General features: G+C 45.4%; 1 protein-coding gene across 2 annotated transcripts; it reads right to left on the bottom strand.

Moving 5' to 3' along the window:
• LOC119464391 (mucin-17-like) lies at positions 1-23708 on the bottom strand. 2 transcript variants are annotated; one of them, XR_007463504.1, is made up of 3 exons: positions 23541-23708; positions 2732-6632; positions 1-864 (listed from the first exon to the last, which is right to left on the bottom strand). XR_007463504.1 is itself a non-coding variant. In XM_037725334.2 (2 exons), the coding sequence occupies exon 2, from the start codon at positions 6557-6559 to the stop codon at positions 2873-2875; it is 3687 nt and encodes a 1228-aa protein (XP_037581262.1). In that variant the 5' UTR covers positions 6560-6632; positions 23541-23708; the 3' UTR covers positions 2160-2872. The 2 variants fall into 2 exon arrangements, 1 of the variants encoding a protein (XP_037581262.1); XM_037725334.2 differs by lacking the exon at positions 1-864 and having other exon boundaries at positions 2160-6632.
• Positions 23709-25811: the final 2103 nt, after the last annotated feature.

Below are 25811 nucleotides of genomic sequence, written 5' to 3'. Positions count from 1 at the left end.
CGCAGTCATTTGCTACGAAAGAAGCGAATTCTACAAAGCCACGCCAAATTCAATTCGAAGCGGGCAGCGGGGACCGCCGCCATGTTTTACGTAAACTACGCAAATCGCGCAAAGACGGTAAATTGCGTACGCCATGCGTACGCAATAAGTTATATTGCGTACGCTATGCGCTATCGGTCGGATAGCGTTCTGCGCATGCGCAGTGATGACCCGCTATTTCATAGCGTACGCAATATACTAAAACGCTTGCGTCCCCCTAATGTAAAACTCTCTATTATCCATGCAGATAAAACCAGCACACACACTGCATCAACAAAACCAATGCAACCCGCAACATTTCCGCAACGAGTGTATATGAACCTGCCACTGTAGATGTGACCGATGTACTGTTTCCAAAAATACACCACTTACACACGCTTTTATTAAACACTCCTATTCAAGAATATGCTACTTGCACAGCCACGTCTCATATTTTACACAACGGCAAATCCAAGTCGAATTTTCTATAACGTGGCAACTTCATGGGGTCACAGTGCACTTAATAAACTTGCAGAGATTATGTACCAGATTTTGCTCGGGGTGTTATAAGAAATTGTACGGGACATTAGCATAGTCAGGGGTTTGCCATGGGGGTGTTCCCCTCTCCCATGCACAGAACATTGTGGCCCCACTCATGGAGCGCCTCGACCCAATTCCGGATGGGAGGGGATAAGCCGAGAGGGGATAAGCGCTAAAAAATTCCACGCACAGATAAAGATGGGACAAGCGTGTGCATAAAACTTGGGAGGCATTCTGCTCTCCACAAGGCCTTCGTGTCGTCGAAGAGCTTCTCATTTCTGGTCCATGACCGAATGGTTGACCACACTGCAAGAAAAGCATTCCAAAAATATTGAGACTTGCTTGTCTCGGAAATGTATAACAAGCACAACCCCTCACACACTTGCTTTTTCTTAATAAACTTCAGAAAAGCTTGCTGTTAGGCTAGTTTGTACACGCTGGTAAGAATGAAAACGGGGCAATAAATGGGACAAGAAAGAAAGACTTATTACAGAACTGATTTGTGCAAGGCAAAATATGTCAAGGATGGGGTGCTGGGCCTGGGAAGCTAAGAAACTGCCACAACAAACAGGTGGGAGGGCAGGTAGGTGAATGGCCTCCAAGTCCACGCAGAAACACAAATGAAAGACAGTGACTAACAGACAAGAATTTTAAGATGGAAGTGGGCCGATGGATACGAGGCGGGTGGGTGAGGGAGGACGCGCATGGAAGGCGTCGAGAATGAAGTTTGCTGATAATTATGGACATAGGCAGAGCATCTTGTCATTGCCCAATCGCTCAACACCAGACAGCCGCGGCCAGCTGCCTAGATGAGCCTCACCTACCCCATCATAACACGTGCTATTTTCTGCGGAGAGCCCATCCTAACTAAAGGTCTTGGCAATTATCAAAATAGACTGTGTCAGGACATGCGACATTTTCAAATCTCTCGGAGGTACTGGCCCTTATTTTACTGCAAACTACGGATGCCATAATTTTCACAAAGGCTTCTAAACAGGAAGCAACCCTGCTTCGGACTGTCTGCCTCAAATATTCCCGAGCGTGATCAAATAACAATCGCGTTGCTCATCGTCTCAAATAACAATATTCGTCGCGTGATGACTACAATACTATGATTGCAAGTTACTTCCTAACATCTCTTCAAACAAGTCGACAGCAGGTCACCGAAAGTGAGTGAAACTTGCATCGTATGATACTATTGACCTTCTAGTGCAAAGCTTCATTTCTGTATTTTTAATTATAGAATAATACAGCATGCCCACAACGGCAAAAGTGCTGTTCGCTTTTCCAAGTCATGTACCAGCTAGGTCAGCAATATGCATTATATATAAATGCATCAATTCGTAAACATTTTTTTTTCTTTAATATCATGTTTAAAAATAGCATAACGATGATGGCATAATTTGATGCGATGTGGCTGCACGCCTTAGCAATGAAAAACATTTGTCAGAAATTACGCAAAGTGTTGTTTCGGCAACGCAAAAGCATGCATCCTCATTGTAAAAACATTCTAGTCCGAGGAGTCCTCAGAGTTGGACTTTGTGTGGTGTACAACCTCCACATATATATATATGAACGAGAAGAAAGGAAACTGAGGGGCCCAATGTTTATTAGTCACATCATACGAAGCTAACAAGGACACCAAGCACAGGATATATATATATATATGTCGCAAGTATTTATTCGGATCCGGTGTTTAATAAATTAAAAGAAGTGCAGGCGCACATAGAAAAGCAAGAACATTTAATTTCAACATTTCGGCTGTGGTCCCGCCTTCATGAAGGCTAGACCTCGGCCGAAACGTCGAAATAAATGTTTTTGCTTTTTTTTACGTGTGCCTGCGCTTTTTAAATTATATATATATACATATAGAGAGAGAGAGGTGAAGGAGTGAGAGGAGTGGTAGTTGTCTGCGTTGAACCTCCCCTCCCGCGAAATAAATTTCTGGCTATGCCACTGGAACAGGATGTATTACAAGAGCACACACATTCAGAATATGGTGAAAGCAGTGACGACTCGCACAAGATGACAGAACGCTTTATTAAACAATGATGGGAGTGATGTTGAATGTGCCACTGCACACAGCAGTTAATGTATATTGCAAACTAGTGCTAATAGTGCACTAAAATGAAATAAAATGCAGGAATACCTTTCAACATAAATATAAACTCACCGAGTCACTCATGTAAGACACTGAGCTTGGCTGGCGCTAGTCTGCGACACTGCCGTATGGGGGAAATTTAAAAAAAAAATCTGATGCAGCTTCATTGTCCTGCACAAACACATTGGTCTGTTTAAGATAGACCTAAGGCAGCTAAGGGCTTAGCTTCTTGTATTTCTTGCGCAGCTGTACCAGTTGGTTTTGCTGTTCCTTAAGCAACCGCTCCAAATTGTCTGTATCTGTAATGCTGGACACCTCTGCACTCTGCTGCAAAGTGTCCGACGCTTGGGGCTTCAGTTCAACCACCGAGACCAGCTTGTCTGATGATAACCTCACCACCGGGCTGGATGCCAACAGAAAGAGGTCCTCGTGCTTGACAGTGGTCAGGTTCACAAAGCCGTTTGCAAGCACTTGGTCATTCAGGTGATACATGCTCACAACACATGGTCTGTCAATGCAGTTTGACGACATCATGGCCACATTTATACTATCATTCTTGCTGCTTGCATTGCGTTTGGCACTTGGGGCTACCACACGGGGGTCTTGTTTTCTGCACTGCCTCTTTCGCCTGCGTGTTCTGTATTCCCGTAATACAGTCGATCTTTTGGGGGGCGAACGCTTCGGTGCTGGCGGCTGCTCCTTTTTTCTATTTACAACTGGCGGAACAAAGTCACCACTAGCATCTGAGCTGCTCGTGCTGGAGGTGTCAGACAAACTGTCGTCATTCAGTCCTCCTGTCTTTAATGGTGCAACTTCCAATGTATTGTTGCTCTCCTCAAGCAGGCATTCTGGCTCAAATATCCTCTCTGCAACCTCAGCTTCAGCAGAGGACTCGGGCTTTGATGCTATTGGTGGTGCAAGGTCAGCCTGCAAACGCACTGCGCTTTCAGGTAGAACAGCCTGTGAACTCTGAGGCCCAAGTGGCACTGAAGGTGTGCGCTTGACTCTAACTACTTTCGAAGCTGTAATAGGCATGGTGCTGCCAGGGCAGCCCGCTGTTGGTGCTGATGAGAGAGCAATGAGTTTTGGTTGCTTGATTAGTGAATTGGAGGCCATAGTGTTGGTTACCATTTTAGACAGGAAGTGCTTGACTGATTCTGCAGGAACTATAGCAGCAGCAGCAGCAGCAGGTGATTTAATGAGGCTGGTCAGCCTTGAACTATAGGTTCTTGGTGTGCTCTGGATGGGCACATTTGCAGTGCATACAGGCGTAGACTTATTCGCAGCCTGTGCAGATGCCAGAAATGGCATAATCTGTTGATGTGGGTTCACAGGCTTATCGGTAATTTCGCCGGTTTGCTTTATGAATCGAATTACACGAGGCAAGAAGCCAATCTGCTTTTCAGGATGTGTGGTACTGTTAATGACACGAATAGGCTTCATTGACTTCAAGACAACACGCTGCACCACCTCTCCAGTATCTGTGCGGCAGTTGAGCTTGACTGCCTTAAAGCCGGCTGGCACTGCAGACCCATCGATGGGGACCATCAACTCTTCCACAACTTTCTCAGCCTGAGAAAGCACAGGTTCAGAAACTGTTTCTTTGCTGTTCGTCTCCGTAGCAGTCGTAAAAGGTTCAGTGCCAATACCCCCTGCAGGTTGAGGCACCTTCACAGGCCTGAGAATAGAAGGTCTGTTCGTCTTTACGGTCCCTATGGGTGGCTGCTGCAGCTCCTCACTATCTATATCTCGAAAGTGAAATGTGCTCACGTCTTTTCCATCCCAGTGCAGCTTGATAATTTCATCTTTGGAAAAATTGTTGGATATGTTGTTCTTAACGAGGAATGCCTCAAGTCCATTTTTCACTTCATCAGAGCTGAGTGATGGAAGCTCATCTGAAGTGATCACGATACGACGGAGAGGTTTATGAGAGATACTCTCTTGTTGCACAGTTGTATCCTCATTCTTGGCACTGGGCACCGAGTGGTGCAGAGATTCAGGTTCAGGTCTTGTTTTTGCGTTAACTCCTCTGCTGTGATCATGTGATGATTTGAGGTGAACCTTGTCTGCATATGTTGTGTTGAAACTGCTTGAAACTTGTTGAGGGACCTCTTGGTATGCTTTTAGAGCCACGGTGTCGGGTGAAATTCCGGGCTCTGTTTTTATTTTAATGTTTCTGTTTACTTCCAGTGACTTTCCTTGAACTTTGCCAGCATCCACCATGTTCAGACCACTTGAACCTTGTTCAGTATCCCGCTGGTATGGTTTTATAGGCAAGGTGTCAGTTGAAACTCCAGGCTCTGTTTTTATTTTAGCAACCACCACATTCCGACCACCTGAACATTGTTCGTCTCTCTTGCGTGCTTCTGAAACCCGGGCATCCTTTTCGACCCGATGTAATAGAGATGTCAGCCAGCTCTTTTCTTTCTCAGTAAACAAATTGCAATCCTGAAGCGTAGGCTCTTCAAGTACCTTGATGGCCTCCTTCAGCTTGTTCAGCATATCTACCTTCGAACTTGGATAAGTGCTTCTGCTTGCGTTGCCTTGAACAGGTGCAGGTTTGAACACAATTTGGGATCCAATAACAGAATTTCCTGTCTTTGCTTGGAATGAACACAGCTCGATAACATCCTCATCTGACTCATTTGCCCCCACACTAAGCATGCAAGATGAGAGTGGAGGCATCTCAAGTTTTGAGTTGGTTTCCTCATCTCCATTTGTATCAGGCTTCTTGTAGGTCTCACCACCACTCTTCGTATTACTGGCATCAGGTGATTCATTTTCTTCAGTCTCTTGTGGGACAGCTAGTTCAGGAAAAGTCAGGCCTTCTTTTCCAGCCAAGCTGATGACGTCTGAAATCTTAATGCCGCAGCCATCCTCATCTTGCTGTTGTCCAGATGCAAACCCAATGGCCTGTGTCATTTCGTTTACATCCTGCACCCCTCCAGCAACTCTTTCCTGCTTCCCTGCAGGCCTCCCCACATCCACTGGCTTGCTAGAGGCAGTGGGTGAAACATCGCTTCTGCTCATAGCAGGACTGATGGGCATCGTTGTTCCTTGAGATGGAACCACAAGTGTCTTGCCCATAGTGGAGCCTTGCATCGGTGTTATGCGGACGACTGCAGGAGAATGCCTGCTTTGTACTGAGGTCGAGCATTTAGCCACTTTCCCGGTTGTTTGACTGCTGCTCTCTCTTGAGCTCCCTTGTGACTTCACAGTTGGGATAGCTGCAGCGGACAGGTGTGACTCTGTGACCGCCATTTTTGGAGCATTTGCAGTGATCTTCACAAAATTATTTACAGGTGTTGTCAGCTTGACGGTGCTTGCTGTCACTTTAGTCAAGGCTCCACCTACGTGACAAGGCGAACATTCCTGGGACATGTCGCCACAGCTTGGCCCCTTGCTGCCGGATTTCGCCGGTTGTGCTGTTATCACAGTCCTGCCGTTCTGCATCTTCTTGACAACGAGAATAGTGTCATCATTCCTGCCAGCAGTGGAGTGCATGCTACTCTCGTTATTCACAAGCAGCGTGGATGGCCTGCCTAAGTTTGCCTCCAACTGACCCAGTGGGTGTTGCAATGTACTAGGCTTATTCACACGAATCATTGGCGCTGGGGGCACATCCCTGACTGATGCATATGGGTTACGCCATAGTTTTACAGGAACCACTGGCGCAAAGCTGTTTGATAATGCCTCGGAGACACTACCTCCACCGCTGTCTGGCGCAGCTGCAACAGGGGTCACAATCCTTCCTTTTGGAAAGTTCGAGTTCACTTGTGTGGTTGGTGGAGCACTCCTTTCCCCGAGGTTTTCTGTGGGTGAAGGTCTGGGTAAGATAGTCATCACTCTTGACACTCGTGGCGTTTTCTTTGGTTTAGATGTTTCTTCTGGCTTTGGCATTGTCAACTGAATCTCTTCAGTCAATGGGCTGTCAGCAGGGCCATCCGGTTCTGTGACAACAGTCAGCTCGTGCCTGTAACACAAGTTTGCATTTTTCAGTGTCAAAAGCAAAAAGAGGCAAGCATTTATACTTAGCAGTATGCAACATATAAACGGTGAATAGCATGTCTTACTTTAAGGTAGACTGCAACATAACTTCCACAAAAAACATCTATGAATCATTATTTTTGCCTGAACAGATGGCCCTGGTTATACCAAATTTTGTGGCTCTTGTAAGTTAGTGCATGCATAATATGGTTCCTTAAGCTTTTACACACAGGAAATCATCACTAGTCATGCTTCTGATCAATGTACTCATAAAATGTTATTTGTGCAGACCTCACTTGTCTGTTTTGCACTGTCGATTTTTCATCAGCTATGCACTAGTAGTCTAGTTACTGTCTAATCATCTCCAAAATAGAGCAAGCCAAACACACGAAAAAGAAATGCAAAATAAAATTTAATTGACCTTTTATTTCCTAAAAACAACTACACATACAGAAATGTGTGCTAAAGCACTGAATCTTTATTGACCTACATACAAGTGAGGTCTTGTTGGAATCCATGCAAATTAGAAACAGAGAAAATGAAAAATCTCATGATGATCACACACAGACTTGCTTGAACAAACGCCACAGAAAAAAGGAAAACATACAACTTTTCAATAATGATAAACAGTGACTATATACATATTCAAAATATGTACGAAGCATGCACAATAGATTTGCATTGTAACAACTTAGCTTGATGGATTAGCTAATATTTTTTTTTTTTTTTGTAATGACAAGAACTGACAAAAAATGACAAGAATAAAATTCTATAGGTAGCTGCACCACAGTTTATGCCAGTAATAAAACGTTCTTCTCATTTCATACACATTCCTGAATCTAGGAATGAGAAAACTTTCCTTTAAAGCACTACATGCAACATTCCATGAGTAAATACAATTCAATATACCATACAATACTCTTAATATGAAGTAATAAATTAGGAGGCGACACATTTAGGTTTTGAAACAGTTGCATTGTTCCAGTGTTTTAGCTGCCTGGGTCATTGTCCAGCCTGCATTCTCCAAAGTGAAACTAAAGTGAAACTAAAGTGAAAAATGGGTGGGCGATGCCTTGGCGTCAGAAGTAAAAATACCTGATCCATGGCTTGGTGTCAAAAGTAAGATAACAGAGAATAAGCTTCTTCGTGAGAGCTTCTTTGTGAGAGTGTAACCTAACAGAGGATCACAGAAAGGTGGAGATGAAAAGTGATGTCGCTAGGGCCAATGACCACAAGTGATGTCGCTACAGCCAATGTTTCAACAAGTGGACTTGTCATGACAAAGTCCCCTTGTCAAAACAGGCTCCAGTGACATCCCTTGTTCGACCGTTCTTGAGAGCATAGTCACACAGCCAACAGTGCATTCGCACAGCAAAATGACCAATCTCTTGCTACCCGATGCAAAATGAATCCTTCTGTGGCTTGCACATTGCAGTGCCCCTGTAAAAAAATTTGGCCGAAAATCATCTCCGATGACTATCGAAGCATGCAATTAGCTGAAACACTTCATGTATAAGGTGTATATTGCCGACGGGCTCTGCTCTCGTGCTTCCCTCTGGTGGTGGTGCTATGAAGTCCACACATACTCAGTGGCGCACACACAGTGACGTGATGCACAAACACATGAAGTGTCTGCACGATGACTAGCAAAGTAGACAACAACATGGGCATGAATACTATTGAAAGAAAGTTTGCCTTTTCAGTCAGGCACACCTTTTGTTACTGACATTACCTGCTTCTATAAAGGGCTGCACATTTAGGCTTCGTTCTGATATACTATCAACAGTTTCTCTATACTGTGATCTTACACAGCACTGCACTTGAAGAACATGCAAGAAAGCACTCCAAAGATTTAAAGATTCATTGGTACTACCTCTTTCACACAACTCTGTAGGCACTGGATGTATGAATGTGGTTTTTATTATTATTATTTTTCTTTTTGAGTCTGTATCACTGGGACGGCAGAGTATGACCTAGATCTCTGTTGCAGCTAGCTAATCATCACTCATTTTCTCAGTCCATCTGCTGTCCTTAACTGCAATTTCCTGAGTGTCACTTCTTGAAGCAGAACAAATGTTGATTGATATTTATGATCATAACCTATCAGCTAGACCTTTTCTTCCCTTAATTAAACAGCACAGAGAAATATAAATTGAGCTGTATTATTACAGCACTTTAAAATACCGAAAAATCCACTCCTGCTGTGAAAGCAGACTTGCTAAGCCAGAATAGATGGAAAAATGGGGACCATCATAAATTTTGACACAGTTTACTCAGGCCTAGTTAATTTTTATCAGTAAATACGGACTATATTAATAAAGATGGACTACATAACGCTGGCAAGTTTCAAGGGCTTTTAACGAGCTACAATGACCCAAATACAATATATATATATATATATATATATATATATATATTAATACTTCGAAATACATGACATTACATTGAACTACCTGCACTCTGGTGCGTCAGTGCAAAATCTTAGATATTAAATATTTCATTTCATTTCCTTTTCTAGTCATCAACCTCATGGCACAAAATTAACAAAAACTGAGATCTAAGAGAATACTGGTATCAGCCTAAACTGGTTTAGTGTTGATGAAGAAAGACGCATTGACAGTCCAATACTAGCTACACAATTACTATGGTTCTTTTCCAAAGCATCCTCTCAGCAGCACAGTTGACAGCTGATGTCAGCCCTGGGGGGGTATTCTGCAAGAGTCCACTAGGTGGACTCTTACAAAATACCCCCCTGATTAGCGGTCTTGCTTCAAGAAAGTGAAATCAGAATAGCCAGCTAAACTAACTGTTTCTCTTTTTGTACAAAAAGAAAATGGATGTGGCTGCTTCATTATTGTGGTTCAAGGCCCTTTGACGGGTGGGCCAGACCATCAAATTTCCTACAAATGTTACAAGAGGGAACACTGGTGTTGGAATCAGTCAACTCCCCAGTCAAAAAAAAAAAAAAATGAAGAATCGACTCCAGTTGGATCTTCCAATAGGAACCAACTGAAACCAATTGGAAAATCCTTACTTCCAACTGGTTACGAATGAGTCAGAGGAGAAACCAAATGAGTCCAATCGGACTTGCCAATTGGAATCAACTGGGCCCATTAGGGACAAATTGAGCAATCATTTCCTCCAATCGGTTACGATTGATTCAGGGATGCAACCAATTCAGTCCAATTGGACTTGCCAGTTTGAACCAGCTAGGCCCACCTTATATTCCCAACTGAGTCTAATTGGACTACCAATATCAATAAACTACCTGCTGCGCACGAGATCGCGGGATCAAATCCCGGCCGCGGCGGCCGCATTTCTATGGAGGTGAAATGCAAGAAGTGCACGTTTTTTATCCCAGGTGGTCAAAATCAATCCGGAGCCCTCGTCTACAGCGTGCCTCATAATCAGAACTAGTTTTGGCACGTAAAACTCCAGAAAGAAGAAGAAAGAATAAACTAGAACGTAGCCAACTGGTAAATCATACTTCCAGTTTATGAACCCATTCAAAGTGGAATGAGTTACAGCTATATATGCATGCAGTACTAAGGCTATAGCAAACCTGTTTCTGGCAGCTGGAATCCTACTTAGGTTTGCTTTGTGAGGTATATATGTGTATTGGTATTGGTCATACCAACAAAAACCAATTGGTCACGTTCCAGTTGGTCTAATTATGTACTAATTTCTGATTGGAAATTCCGCAATTGGAGTCAATTTTTTTTTTTTTTTTTTTTTTTTCAGGGGCCATAGGAACAATGGGTTAGAGCACTGCACGGGCTCGGGCTTACCCGAAAGCCCGAGCCCGGCCCGGCCCACGGGCAGGGCCGGGCCGGGTAGCACAGTTTTTTCACGGGCTCGGGCCGGGCTCGGGCACGGCGTGTGCTTTTTGACTCGGGCCCGGGCCGGGCTCGGGCTTTCTGGTGGTGTGCATGCAATGTGCAGCGAGTTACTATTGGGTGTCTCAACTCTGAAAAACATTATTTTTCGGTCTCGGGCCGGGTTCGGGCCGGTTTCGAGTCGGGCTCGGGCCGGGCTCGGGCCTAAGGTAAAGGGGTGGCGGGCCGGGCCGGGCGGGTAACGTAGATTATTTCCGGGCCCGGGCCGGGCCCGGATCTCGCCATAAAAGTTTTGATCGGGCTCGGGCGCCGCCCAACGTAAAAACGGGCCCGGGCCGGGCCCGGGCTGAAAAAATCGGCCCGTGCAGTGCTCTACAATGGGTAGTACATGGTGTTGTCGAATGTGTGTGCTTTGGCTTCAGGTGTGTTTGGGGCATTATTTTTTACGTTTCATTTTCCTAAATTCCTAAGCAATCACACTTTTACTGACATGGCAAGGCCATAAGTCTGTACATGCATAATCATTATGTTTAGTAGCTTGGCAAGGGAACAAGAATTCAGAATTGCCAGTCGACCTCTAGATTCTGTAAAGGAGTATGTTTATCTAGGTCAGTTAAGGCCAAACCCCATATGCGCGAAAATGCGCGCGACAGCGACAAGCGACGCAACGTAGATCGCCTTCGCGCAAGCTGTCGCTTGCACGGGCAAACCCCATTCACGCGACTGCTTCAGCGAGCTATCTCCATTGTTGCTGGCATGAGGGCGTCTACTCGTACCAAATGTGGCACGTTGACAGCGGTATGCAGCGTAAAATAAATATGTTTTGTTGCACAATAATACATCAAATTTTTTATCATTGTCCTGCAGTATTTTTTTTTTATATGCAAGTGCATAAACCTTACTTTAATTGCTCGCTGTGTGCACGTGACTCGGGCGTAGAGGAGGTCCTGGCAATCGACAAAAACCACGCGTGGAGACAACCGGCAATACGTCACTGATGTACATCCTGTTCCAGTGTTTTACTATTGGCTGCTTGAGCACAGCACTTCCGGGCGACGTGCGGCGGATTTCAAATTTGAGAAACCGAGCGATCGCGCGATTTCGACCACGCGACACGTCGCGCGAACGGCCCGTTTCGTCGCTCATACCGTCGCTTGTCGCGTGCATTTTCGCGCATATGGGGTTTGGCCTTTACTCACAGGGGACCCTGATCATGAGAAGGAAATTTACAGAATTAAATTGGGTTGGAGTGCATACGGCAGGCATAGCCAAATCCTGACTCAGAGTTTACCACTGTCATTGAAAAGAAAAGTGTACAATCATTGCATTCTACCGGTGCTAACATATGGGGCAGAAACTTGGAGGTTAACAAAGAAGCTTAAGAACAAGTTAAGGACCGCACAAAGAGCGATGGAACGAAAAATTTTAGGCCTAACGTTAAGAGACAGGAAGAGAGCGGTGTGGATCAGAGAACAAACGGGGATAGCTGATATTCTAGTTGACATTAAGCGGAAGAAATGGAGCTGGGCAGGCCATGTAATGCACAGGATGGATAACCGGTGGACCATTAGAGTTACCGAATGGATACCAAGAGAAAGGAAGCGCAGTGGGGGACGGCAGAAAACTAGGTGCGGTGACCAAGTTAGGAAATTTTCAGGTGCAAGTTGGAATTAGCTAGCGCATGATAGGGGTAAATGAAGATCGCAGGGAGAGGCCTTCGTCCTGCAGTGGACATAAATATAGGCTGATGATGATGATGAATCATTGTGAATTGTTGCATTTAAAATGCAATATGTGGTTGAAAACAATCAAATTGAGATGTCAAAAAGCTATTAAGGTGGTGGTCCCACTACGGCGGCACGAGCCCCCATTTTCAGTACTTTTGGAGCAACCGTGGCGGCTTTTCTACTTTGGATATAAAGTTGTATATACCATAAAAAAGCTTAATTCTTGTAGATTCCAACTATATATAATATAAAGAAATTGATTAATGTGATTTAGAAATAAATGTTCAAGAACAAGCATGAGATACATGCTTCTTGCAAACTGTGTCTCAGTTGTGACCATATTTAGAAGAAACTACTGCATTTACTGCATTGCGGCTTGCTCTGTAGTTTTAGGACATATTTATCTATTTTCTAGACGCAGTAAAATAATGTTGAATTTTTACTTTTTGGATAATTTGATTTTGAATATTGCCAAATATCGCAACTTCTGTTCTAAACAGCCCAGCAACCACACGCTCAAGGAAGATAAATTTAGGATAAATTAGAGTTCAAGGAATTACCATTTACGACACAAAATTTCATTCATGTGCTTTTATTAGTTTTAAACCTCAGCTTCGTAGCTTTAGTACATTCCCGCAAAAATGGGCAAAAGTAGGACCGGAATTCTAAATATTGCTTCATTTCGGTCGCATTATTAGGAAAACTAATAAAGGTAGATGAATGAAATTCAATCAGCAGCAGGAGCCAGCTGTGTGTTCTGAGAAGGGAGTCACTGACCCATCTGTGAAGCTTCCGTTCAATTGGATTAGGGCCCATGTCAGTGAATCAGTAACAAGTGTTGTAGATGCTGCCATCTAGTGAAAGCGGGGCAAAATAGAGTTCCCCGTAGCGGTACGTGGGAGGTGATCTGCCCCCCCCCCCCCCCCTCCCCGCAGTGCGTGACTTCCTTCTTTTTCAGATGGAACACGTCTGAGAGACTATTAAACGTGCGGTTATGTGACTCTTCGTCTGGCTGTCTCATTCTTCCCTTCTGGCTACAACATGGTGTCATAAGAACAGGTGCTCTCAGCAGACATCGGATCCTAGTCATTCTATGTGCGAAGGACAACGCCAGCAAGCAAACGCCGGTAGCTGCTCCCTATACGCACATCTCGGAACTCAAGCAGCGCGACCCCTAACATTAGAGGTCATGGCATTGTTCGTAATTCAACCACCGGATGCCTTCAACTTTTCGTCGCCGAACGAGTAGCCGAAGTGGAAACAAAGATCTGAACATTTCCGAGCCATTTCAGGGTTGTGCGTGACGCCCGAGAAAAATCAAGTAGACGAGCTACTCTACATCATGGGCAAGCAAGCCAAGGAAATCTACGCCATCTTTGCTCTCGCTGAAGAAAATGCCAAGTAATTCAACACAGTCGTGGAGCAGTTCGACAAATACTTTATACCGCGACACAACGTAATCTTTGAATGAGCCAGATTCAACATCAGAGCGCAGCAAGACAGTGAGCCAGCCAAAGGTTTCAGTACTGTGCTTCACACACTTTCGAGTTAACAAGATTTCGAGTTTGTGCGCAACCACCTGGTTTTCGAGTTCACAAGATTTCAAGTTTGTGGGCAAGAAGAGTTCATGTGCAACCACCTGGTAGTTGGGATAAATGATAAGCAGCTATCCGCCAGGCTAGAGATCGACGCGGACCTCACTCTTCAGAAGGTTCTTGAGTCCGTCCGCCAGATCGAGCACATCCGTCAGCAACAAGCGAAGCTCCACAAGTGTCATATGTAAGAGGCCGCCGGTGGTGTGAAAAAGAAAAGGAGCACGAGAAACACGGGGTTCCGAACGGCGCGAGCGCGCGAGGCGCACAAACCGAGGCATAGTCGAGGGATGAACGGCGCTGTCCGTTGAGTTTCAACGTGGCACCGGGTCAGGAAGGTCGCATCTCCAGCTATGTTGTGGCGACGGGAGACTTGGGGGTCTGGTTGAGTCTGCGACGCTGGCTGTCCAAGGTGTGGCCGTCGACCTCGGCAAGTTCGGGCGAGGCTCCTGGACGAGCTGCAGCTTCTCACGGCAGGACCAGGCACCCCAGAGAGGATCCCCCTTCTGCGGCAGACCGGCACGTTCGAATCTCCTCGGGACGACACGTCGGCACTCCTGAAGAAGTTGCGACGCATCCCGACGCTAGGCCTAGGCAGGTGGGCCTAAGCAACGCCGAGCGTCATCGCTGACGAGCTGACGAGCTCATCACCGACGAACCGACGAGCTCACCGCCGAAAAAGAGACAACGCGAGTCGTCAGCACCTACGGCAGCAACAACACCCGAATGAACACGACTTGGACCCGACGTGAGGAACGTCAAGTCGGCCGCCCGTAAGAGCACACGTTTTTGATATCGACGCAGTTAGGCCGGGGCCAGGGTGGTCAGACTTTTAAGAGCGAAGGCTAGGACTGACCTAGGGACTCATAAGGCGGAGCTAGGCTCCAGAAATGAGATAGTTCTTGGTTAATAGTGTTGTATTTAGTTAGTTTTGGATTTTCTATTAAGTACGCTTTTTCGTTGTGTTATGTCTAGTTTCGCGTGCCTTTGGTTTGACTTTCGGCTTTAGTGTTGTGTGTCGCGTGCGTTCATCGTTCCTGTACGTATTAAATTCTCGTTTGCCATGCCGCCAGTCGTGTCTCTCCTCCATCGAGAGTAGCGCATGCTCGCAACTCTCCGCACTCCCAAGTAAAGGTGACAACAAGGAAGTGCCATCTGTGAACAAAGTTGCGACCGGTCCCCAAACCAGTGCATACTTTGAAACAACCAAAAGCAGCAGATATTCACGTGGTGCAAACAAGACATTTTCATCCTCTGGTAAAAAAAAAGTGTACAGAACCCATGCCATTGGTGCAGTCAAGTGCATCATCCTCGCACTCTGCCGACACACTTGGAAGTCTGCCGGAATTGCCGGAAAAAGGGTCACTATGCCTCTGTATGCATGTTGCGGCATCTTGATTATGTCGAAACCCAACAAGTCACTCTAGAAACAGGATTCCTTGAAGCAATCAAGACGTTGAATGCTATAACTTGGGAGGCAACAGTCTTGGTTAAATTAAGGCCAGGCAGTAGATTTCAAAAGTGACACTGGTGCCGACGAAGCTGTCCTCCTAAAGCAAATATTCCAGATGCTCAAGGAATGACCGTTTCTCTGAGTTCCTCCTCGCCAGCTACATGGTCCAGATGGAAAGCTTCTTCCTGCTACAGGAGTGGTCCAACTCGAGTTCATCTACCGCGACCGTACGACTACTCAGGATGTCTCCGTCTTAGATGAGGTCCGCACTCCACTGCTACGCAAGCCAGTGCTCGAAGAACTCCGGATGTTGACATTTGTAAACACCATTGCTGAGAAAGCGAAACCGAAAGAACTTCCAGCATTGTTCCAGAGACTAAGCAAGCTGCACAAGGAAAACTGGATTCAGCTGCAAGCAGGAGCGAAACCTTTTGTGCCCAGCTGTCCAAGGTGCATCCCAATTAATTTATATGAAAAGAAAAAGTTTGAAAGAATACAGAAAATCGGCGGCATATCACCTGTTGATGAGCCGAATGAGTGGTGTGCACAAACGGTATTCATCCCAAAACCCTCCGGAAATGTGAGAATCTGCGTGGACTTCACAGAACTAAACCAACATGCTCTGAGAGAATGGCATTGCATCTCTTCTGTGGAGAACATTCTCAGACTTCTTCACAGGGCTAAAGTGTTCTCCAAACTGGACGCCAACTCTGGATTTTGGAAAATCCAGCTTTCTGAAGATTCTAAGAAGCTCACCCCATTCATCTCATTTTTTGGGGCGCTTCTACTTCAACCGGTTAACATTTGGAATTGTCTGCTCTTGAACACTTCCAGAAACAGATGTCATGCATTTTACAAAGCATCAACAGGATTGTCTATCACATGAACGACATCCTATCTGGGATTCGAACAAGCATGAGCACAATGAGACACTCAGAAATGTGCTTCAGTTACTAGTCAAGGCTGGAGTGCCATTGAATGTTCAACACCTCAGCATTCCTTGGACACTGGCTAGACCAAGACGGAATATGACCCAACGAAAGGAAGGTTGAAACCATTTTGAAAAAGGAGAGCCCAAGAAACAGAACCGAGCTGCAGAGAATTTTCAAAAAGGCAACATGCCTCGCTGTATTTGTTCCCAATCTCTCTGAAGTCCTGCAGAGAAGTTGGGAGGTTGGGATTTGCTTGGGGTGCTCCACAACAGCAGGCACTGAACAGATGGAAGTCTGTGCTCTCGTCTCACCCTGTCCTTGGAGTTTACAATTAATCCACCAAGAGAAACAATCGTCACTGCAGATGCATCGTCCTCCGAACTTGGGGCATTAATCCGGCAGAAGCAAACGAATGGCAAGTTTTCAGTCATCGCTTATGCCTCAGGACCGAGAGACTGAGAAGCCTTACGCTCAAATTAGAAAGAGGCTCTTGCTTTAATCTGGACAAGTGACAAGTTCAGCGATTACCTTGTCGACAAGCTGTTCGAGCTGGAGACTGAACATAAGCCGTTGGTTCTCATCTTCCCTTTAAAGAGCCTTGACAACCCGACGCCCACATTGCAGAGGCTAAAGAGGAGAATGATGCAATACCTGTATGAGATTGCATACGTTCCAGGCAAGGACTTTCTAGCCAGACATTCTTCTCAGAGTGCCTCTACAAAAAAAAACAGAAGAAACAGAGCTCGAAGAAAACGTGGAAGCTTTCGTATGCTCTTTGAAAACCTTTATTCCCATAAAGGAACACTGCCTTCAATGGTTAAAGGCATCTCAAAAAACAGACCCTGTATGTGCACAACTTTGCTGGTTGAGCAAGAAAGAATGGCCCTCCATGCGAGATTTACCAGTGGACCTAAAGCCCTTCTACGAGCATCGACACTAGCTCACTCTGGAGAACGAATTACTCCTCTACACTGCTTGAGTTGCCGTCCCTGCCTCTTGCCAAAACAAAGTCCTACGACTCTTACATAAAGGACACTGGCATAACAAGGACACTTGCTCGAGCCAGAGATTGTGTCTGGTGGCTCACTATAGGAGCTGACGTCATGTCCCTGGTGAAGCAACATCAGCAATGCATCAAAACAAGAGTTAACAAGAAAATGCCACTAATAAGCTCTGAATTTCGAGAAAGACCCTGGCAACGCATTGCAATGGACTTGTTTCACTTTAAGAGCCAGTGGGGGTTGATAGCCACAGATTTTTAATCAAGATACCCTGAACTGGTTCGGCTCGAGAAGCTCACGTCCGCAGTTGTAGTCAAACATTGCAAGTAATTTTTTGCACGCCACAGAATTCCTGAAGTGGTTTCCGACAATGGCCTGCACTTTTCGTCACTCTTCGCTCAAGACTACGGCTTCGACCACATTACATCTAGCCCTCACCATCCTCAGAGTAATGGACTTGCTGAGGCTGCAGTAAAAATCATCAAGACTTCCATGACAAAGACGAAAGACCCTTACCGGACACTTCTGGATTACAGGTTGACTCCTTAAAGGAATGGGTATTGCCCTGCAGAACTACTCATGGGTCATCGACTGAGAAACAAGCTTCGTCCTAGTTCCGCCAAGCTGACACCCCAACTGGCGGGTCAAGAAAGCCTTCGGAACTTCAAAGAACAATACCGGAAACGTCAAAGGAAAGACCTCGACAGACGTCAGAGAGAGTCTGCGACCTGCCGGAGCTTTTCTACAGAGACGACGTATGATTGACAGACCTCAAGCGCAAAGCGACAGTACGAGCTCCAGCAGATGAGCCTCGGTCCTACTGGATTAACACCGACATTGGTGCTGTACACAGGAACAGGACCTAGCTAGTTCTGTATCCCCCTGCTAACACTAACGCAGAAAGTGCCTGTATCAGTGAAGGTGCTGCAGACGCTCGTTCGTGTTGCCAAGACACTTCCCACATGCATACCACAAGTGGGAGGTGTGAAGCTGCCTGCTGCAGTGAACTTCACTCGCTCTATTGGGGAGATTTGGGGTCATGTTGTAGATGCTGTCGGGGATGATCTGCCAGCACGTGACCTTCTTCATCTTCAGGTGGAACAGGCCTGAGAGACTATTAAACATGTAGTAGTTATGCGACTCCTCGTCTGGCCGTCTCGCTCTTCCCTCCTGGCTACAACAAGAACTAGCTGCACGCTTAGAGACTGAAAGTGGGGCTCACCCACTGTGTGACACTGATCTTTCCGTGAAGCTTCCCATAAATTGGCTTCGCACAAAAGGCAATGGACAACAATGTTGGAGCCCCTCTTCTAGTTCTCTCTTCGGGTTGGCTGACACGACCCATAGCTTTCACTGCATCACGTGCAGTCGCTGAGATGAGGTACAGAAGGGCAATATACATTTTTCACATCTGTGTATGTCTGCCTGTGTAACACTTTTAAAATGGAACTAAAGGAAAACATAACGTCAAGCTAAAGTGACAGAGTATAGTGCTACAAGTGCCTAAAGCATCACTCTGATCAAGGACACAGCTTTTGTATGTGAAGAAATAGTGAAAATGTAGGCCAGAGTTGGTGCTGCCACTGTAACAATGCAGTAACACCTCCTGTGAGTTTTATATATAATTTACAATTGATAAATTCTAGTGAACCACTGATAAAGAGCTAGTTACGTTGTATTCAGTTTTACTAGATTTTCCTACAGCGCAGTGCATCGAAGTCCACTATCTGGCTCACCCTTGTCTTGGTGAAAGTATTTCTAGACATGTGGCACCTTCTCTGGGCAAGCCACCAACTAGCAGCATCTGATACACCCAGCCTGACCTCTGAGGCTGTCAGTACAGCCACATAATAGATTCAATTTGTCACTTGCACTTCTGACTGCATAACACCACAGCACCTTTGAGGTGATTTTCTAAGCAATTACATCACCTCTTTGCATATAACAAATGTTAAAATGTTTCTAGAAGGGCGATCTAACATTTTACAATGACCTACAATTTGAACGATTTCCGGCTTACATACTGCTTTGTTCTTGCTCAAAATTCACAGCGAGATCACATTTTATGATGCTGATCATTCAATGTAACACTTGGATCTGTTGCCTAGTTTGTCGAATAAAATATGCAAATTTGCCGCTGTCTGCGCCATTTTTGATGTCAACATTGCACCTTTCGGTGACTAAAGAAGTCAAGTATTGAACACCATGCTTTCCACACTGCAAACGTTGCAAGTGACCAGTTAACATCAGTGCTGACAGGTTTTGGACATCGCCCACTGCAAGGGGCACTGAAGAAAGCAACTTTGTACTTTTTTCTCAACAAACCAGGCAAGTAACAAGTATATATACAGCGCCAAGTGTTATAACGAATGATCCAAACCATAATGTGTAACTTAAGCAAACATAAAGCAGCGGTAAGCACAAAATCTTTCAAAGTGAAGCTGTCCTTGCCTACCCTCCCGAGCTCGGTGTGGTTGCTGTTGCAGCTGAGTTGGTCAGAATCTCGGTAGATATGTTTGTGGATATGAAGGCTATATACGGCAATAACCAGCAAACGTGCTCATAGAGCTCCTGAATGGTAACTGACAAAGTAGTGCCAGTAAGCGCACCTATGTTTATTTCTAAATAAGACCTGTGCATATAATGTTGGTTCATAGGTATCGTTAAAGCAAACCGGCCTATTTATGAAATGCCACATTATATTCAGTGTATTCTTTGATTTACCCATTAGCTATGTGCCACTGTGTGTCGGCCCATTCTAGGCCAATCCTCAAGAATGTGTAAGTGCTGATGCTGTTCCTGCGTACAACACCAGTGTCGGTGTTAACCCAGTATCATCTGCTTGACTAAAGCTTCGCTTCACATAGATTCGAATGTGTGCGTTACATCTGCATATTTTCTTAGGTAAAAAAAAAGGAAAATTCAGGTCGCTGTAGGATTATTCAATGTTTGCCTTCGCTGCACCTTTGACAACAATTGCACATGTAACCATCCCTAAACACCCAGGCACCAAGTCATGCTATGTGCTGTCATGCTATGTGCTGAATTTTCGAACACATACATACATAGCAAAGCTATCTATGAAAAGCAGCTGTTCATTCTGAAACATGCGCGACAACACCAAATCATCCGTGCATTTCTAATGCCAAAAACTAGCATCAATAAATAAGTCTTCTCCAAAATAGAATAGACGAATATTCAATCACTGTGCTCGACTAGTACTAACTTATGGGGCCACAACGTGAGGTCTAACAAAAAAGAAAAAGCCTGAAAGGAAGCTAATTACTAGTCCATAAGAAGTGATGAAAAAGAAAATTATTGGTGCAGCATAATCAATAGAAACACAGGATGGATTACAGATCAAATGTAGGTAGGAGATATTCTAACTCGCTTACTCTCGTGAACTGTCGCGGAACATTCACCTTCGACCATTCGTGCGCTATCGGTGTAGTCCATCATTTATTGTGCGTATAAAGTGCCCATATATTCAAATGTGTGCCCATTCACTTATTCTTGACACATTGGTGAAAGAGTGGGCGTAAGTTTCCGTGCCGGTTGGGGTAGATGCGTGTAGATACTGTGCGTGAAACCTACTATGACAGGAAGCGATGCTACGTCCCTTTATCATTGTTTAACGAGCGGTAGTCACTCTTGCCAACGTACCGGGGCTGAAGCCCTTTCTTTGAAGATTAGCGATACAACGGTGGCGGATGAGCAAATTTGTGTATCCTCGAGGAAAGCCGTACATCTCGAAGTGCCGGAAACACATACGGGCAGTTGCAGAAGCGGTCCGCAAACTTGGCCCCACATATTCGTTACATTCCGTAATATGCCAGTCATTATTTTTTGCAGCCAACTACTGCACGCGTCTTCAATCCACATGATTCAAACCAGCATGAATGGAGCACAGTGCGTTCGCAAAAATTCAGTTGCATTTCCGAAGGCTGATCGCACAGAAGCAAGGTAGAAGCGGCAATGGTTTCGTTTTCGTGCGCTGTCGCTGAGGCAACGTATGGCGCGCCGCCGGTAAGCGCCACCTCATTTCTCTAGAACAAACTGCTCCACGAAAAGGGTCAATATCGCCTCAATACAGCAGTGTTACACGATGAGGCATACACGAAGTATTGCAGTAAAGCATACCAAGAGTGGGAAGGGGAAATTGTCGCGGGACACAGTATGTATTCGCGTGCACGCGTGCACCTATCTCCACCTATCTCCTATGCGTCTCCTATCACAGTATGAATACCGATACGCCTAATAAGTGTACTGGCAGGCCTTTAGAGCTATTTTGGATGTGCCTGTGGCCACTTGAGCCTTTGGGGGCAGTAAAAGGCACGCATGCGTTTTTTCGGACTGCACGATTTTTCGGGCGTTCTTGCGGCCGCTAGGGAGTCCAAAAAATCGGATGTTGACTGTATTTCACATCAAAAATGTATGTGGGAGTGTGTCCTAGCAGTGTCGTTCCTATTATGTTAAGATCTGTGAGATCCTAGGGGCTTCTCTGGCAAGCATTGTCACACTTCTGAAGCACTTCTGAAGCAAATGATGGCTCTGTTAGGGCTTGTGTCCAGTCTCTCTCCAGTGACATTCACACCAGTAAATGACAGGGGTCGTGCAATCAACTGTTACTGGCTACCAAGGGGCGACTTACACCAACCTATGTCCACACCGGCAACCGCGACTTGCCCATTGACGCACCAATATGTCTCATGATAGTGCCATTCACATCTGCTTTATCTGCCATAATCAATGCAGAATAAGTGTCAGCGCATACTGACATCCTGCTCCAGCATCGTCAATTGGTTCAGCAGCTTTGTGACTCCAGTCACTGAGCTGAGAAATCAAGCAGCGGGCGACTGACCCAAAACAGTCACCTTTCTTTTTGTAGTTTGTAGCTCACCAAGTTACTACGCCAGCCCACAATCAATTGGTTCAGCAGCTTTGTGACTCCAGTCACTGAGCTGAGAAATCAAGCAGCGGGCGACTGACCCAAAACAGTCACCTTTCTTTTTGTAGTTTGTAGCTCACCAAGTTACTACGCCAGCCCACAACTTTCAGAAAGTACTACCAGCAAGCTGTAGATCAGGTGGGATGTACTAACATATTTGACTGCATCAGGTGTTCCATGATAAATTCCAAACACCCAGCCACGCTCACATTTGCAAAACTTGCAAGGGTCAGCACTGTTTGCGGATAACAAAGTTCAGTTGAAAGCCTTGCTTCCTTCGGGCTTACCACTAGCTTTGACATAACCACTGTATGTACCAATTTCTGTGATTCAAAGCAACTGGGTTGAAAACTGACAAATTCCCTGAAAACTGGAGGTTTTTCCTAATGGTAGAACCCCTGTGTGATTTGTTGTAAAAGCGACTAAAACGAAATTCCACCCCCCCCCCCCCCCTTTCTTTTCCCTGTGCAGAATATTGTGCACTGATGTCTCCCACCTTGTAACCGTCCAAGAGGGCTTACACTATTGAGAGTAAACAAAAAAATCCAAGGACACCTAAGCACTTCCTAAGGGTTCTGAATGCGAAAGCATTAATGCCTAATTGAACGCTGCTAAGCGGTTCTTCGTGTTATGAACTCTCGCGAGTTCATAACACATAGCGAGTCCGTTTAGACGCTTGGCCAATGCCTCACAGGTATAGCACAAGGCCTGTGCACTTCAATCTGTGATGTCATGCTACCTTTCCCAACTGCCATAGAATCTAACGGGGATGCTCCCGAGTAAGCCGCAATGATTTTGGTGTCGCCGTTTTTCACGCCGGGCTTAGCAATGGACATTTCGATCCAAATAGCATGATTTCATAAAGCACAGTGCACAGGCCTGCTATCTAGGAGGTGCTAGTTTAGCCCAGTGGATAAGACACTCTGCTTCTGAGCATGAGGTCGTAGGTTTGAAACTCACTACCGCCAACATTTTTGCTTTCGAATTTATTCTGTTATTTTATTATGCTCTTTATAGCAATTACCAAGGCAAAGTTAGAACACAGGCGAGAGCTTGCGCGGACAAGGAACGTGCGGATAACACAGGACTCCAAGACCGAAAGCGAGGGTGACATGGTGTCGCAGCGATGCCCTCACGCAACACCTGCTGCGCCAACAGGTGCTCCCTTTCACTCGTTTTGCTCCGTCGAAGCGCGCACATGACATGCATCGCAGCCAATGGGAATTTAGGTGCCGCTTCGATGCTACAGACGCCGGATTTTTCGCTCAGTGGGCCATTTGACGCTTTCGCATCAATAAAAAAAAAGAATATCAAGGTTGCCGCTCCCAAGTGACACCATGCAGACAATGGCTCAGTTCAGTTCTGGGTGTAGTGCCCACATCAGAAAAGGAAACCAGGAGCTCACCATCAATTCTGCTGTCAGTCACACAGGTGACATGCGTGTGGCTGCTGCGTCTTCACGGCTCCAGGCCAAGTAACGGATCAGCCAACTTCCAACTTGCCAGAATCCTGTCCAGGCGAGTTTCACGGTGCCACACAACTTTTTTTTTTTCCAAAGAGAGCAACAACAGAAAAGCACAAGTTTTAAACACCATGAAAAAAAAAATTCTGCAGGTGGAGGAAATTTCCGTGAAAGGAAGTACTTTTCACTCACTCAATAGTAGCATTAAGCTACAAATAAAAATCATATTTTCTCAGAAAAAAGGCTTTGCAATTAATAAATGTTCATGCTAGGCCACAGATCGAACCTGCCCCCACCATTTTTCCAGGGTAATCACTCAACCAGCTGAACTAACCAGGAGGGTGAAAGCAAATCCATGACTGGTTAGCACAGTTGGCAGAGCAGCTGCCATGGAAAGGTGGGGGCGCAGCATTCAATCCAAGCACCAGAATGAATGTTGTAAAAACTAGGAAGCTTTCGTTCTGAAGAAGGTGTGCACATTTCCTTTGTGGCTTCATGCTACTTTTGGATGAATTAATCATGCCTTCCATGAGTTTAATACAAGTGTTTTCACTTTCCCGGCACCGAAAACCTTAGCCCTAACTTACTCTCACCAGAATAATTTGCCATGTCTGAAGGCGTGCAGTCATGTGCAGGGAGCATGCTTTGGCATAGGACATGCAGCAGTGGACATCAGGTAACTCATTGAAGGAAAGCATCCAGCAGTCAGAAGGAATAAGTAAGCTGAGGAAAGCCTGTGTATGTTACCGTATAAACCAGAATACAAGTCGGGATTTTTTCATGAAAATAACAAGGTAAAGTCGCCCCTAGTCTTATACAGCGGTCTTTAGCCGAATGTGAGTCGTCGTCTGGCAACCTATCGCAATCTTGCTGAAGTTATGCACTAGATTTGTTGGCCGCTCAGCGCCAGTTTTGCGTTTTGGAAGAAAGTGTGCGGTATTGGAGAGTGCAGAAAGGAAAGCTGCTGAAGTGCAACCCACGCAAAAAGTCATTTCATAGGCGTAGGGCGGTTCACCTGCAGCTTGAGGACACACTCGCGTTCGTGCATGATTGCTGCCAGAGACCATGCATACAATTTGCTGCAAAGCCATGGAGCTCTCGCGAGAAGCTCTGGACTCGAAGCGGCCAGCAACAAACGGTCGTATTCCGAGGACAGTGCTTCCGTAGTCTCCTCCAACAAAATGGGACTATAGCTCTGATAAGGGGTGAGCGGTGCCGTTTCAAAATAAATATGTTTCGGCGATTTTTAGTTGTTTTCATTTTTTTTCCTTCTTTCCTTTTTTCCATCTAAACTTAGGGGGTCAACTTAATTCCCACTCGACCTATAATCCGGTTTATACAGTAGCTAAAAGGGATGCAAAGTTAGATGCTAAAACTCCCATTGCAGCCCGCCTGATTTGGCAGGACGCACTTTTTTTTTTTTTTATCCAGCGGCCGTGGCACTACCAACCAAGCCATGCCATGCTACTGTGCTTGTGGAGCACGCTGGTCATGTCGAGGGATAACAGGTAGCCTCACAATGAAGACGAGGTGGACAAGGCTTGACATGGTTGATGCATGAATTCAGTAGTGGGAGACAAAAGTCGTGGAAATCATAACGAAACAAACAGGTGATAGAACTATAAGTAGAAAAAGAAGATTATGCCAGCAATGAAGTATTCAGCTGTAGTAAGAAACGAAAAGAGAGAGAAAATGATTTAATGAAAGGCAGGGAGAAGAAACGAAAGATAGCACCAATGTGACAGATCTCAATATGACATGGAGGGAGTCAAATACTGTGTGTTCTTCTATGCTAAAACAGGAACAAAGAAAGGCCCGCTTGAGCATGAAAGAACTGTATGCTCTTGACAAACCTCCAAATTGGTATGCAAAACACATAAAACACGGAAAGTTTATAGAACATGTAAAACAGTGGTGCCGAGTCAACATGTTGTAGAATGGTAGACATGAAAGGATAATCACATAAACTTTTCAAGCGAAGCTTGTTTTAAGGCACAGATTTCGGTGGCGTCCGTGTACGCAAAAAACCATCATCATCAGCATTGGCTCAAGTGTCGTCTTCTTCCGCAGCTGGCTTCCGCAATCCTCCTCTTCGCCTATATATGTGATCATCATCGCGTATGTGCTGTGCTGGTTCGGTGACGAGCTCCCGAACCTAAAAAAACGTCATCCCACCCGAGACGTCACAAGTGGTGGAGTGTGCTCTTCGTTCCC

Source organism: Dermacentor silvarum, chromosome 9 (genome assembly GCF_013339745.2).
Source record: "Dermacentor silvarum isolate Dsil-2018 chromosome 9, BIME_Dsil_1.4, whole genome shotgun sequence".
NCBI classification, from domain to species: Eukaryota; Metazoa; Arthropoda; class Arachnida; order Ixodida; family Ixodidae; genus Dermacentor; species Dermacentor silvarum.
This window is presented reverse-complemented; position numbering and strand designations above follow the sequence as displayed.

Bases quoted from the DNA above. Each gene is read 5' to 3' on its own strand.
- LOC119464391 (XM_037725334.2), bottom strand. From the start codon at position 6,559: ATGCCAAAGCCAGAAGAAACATCTAAACCAAAGAAAACGCCACGAGTG.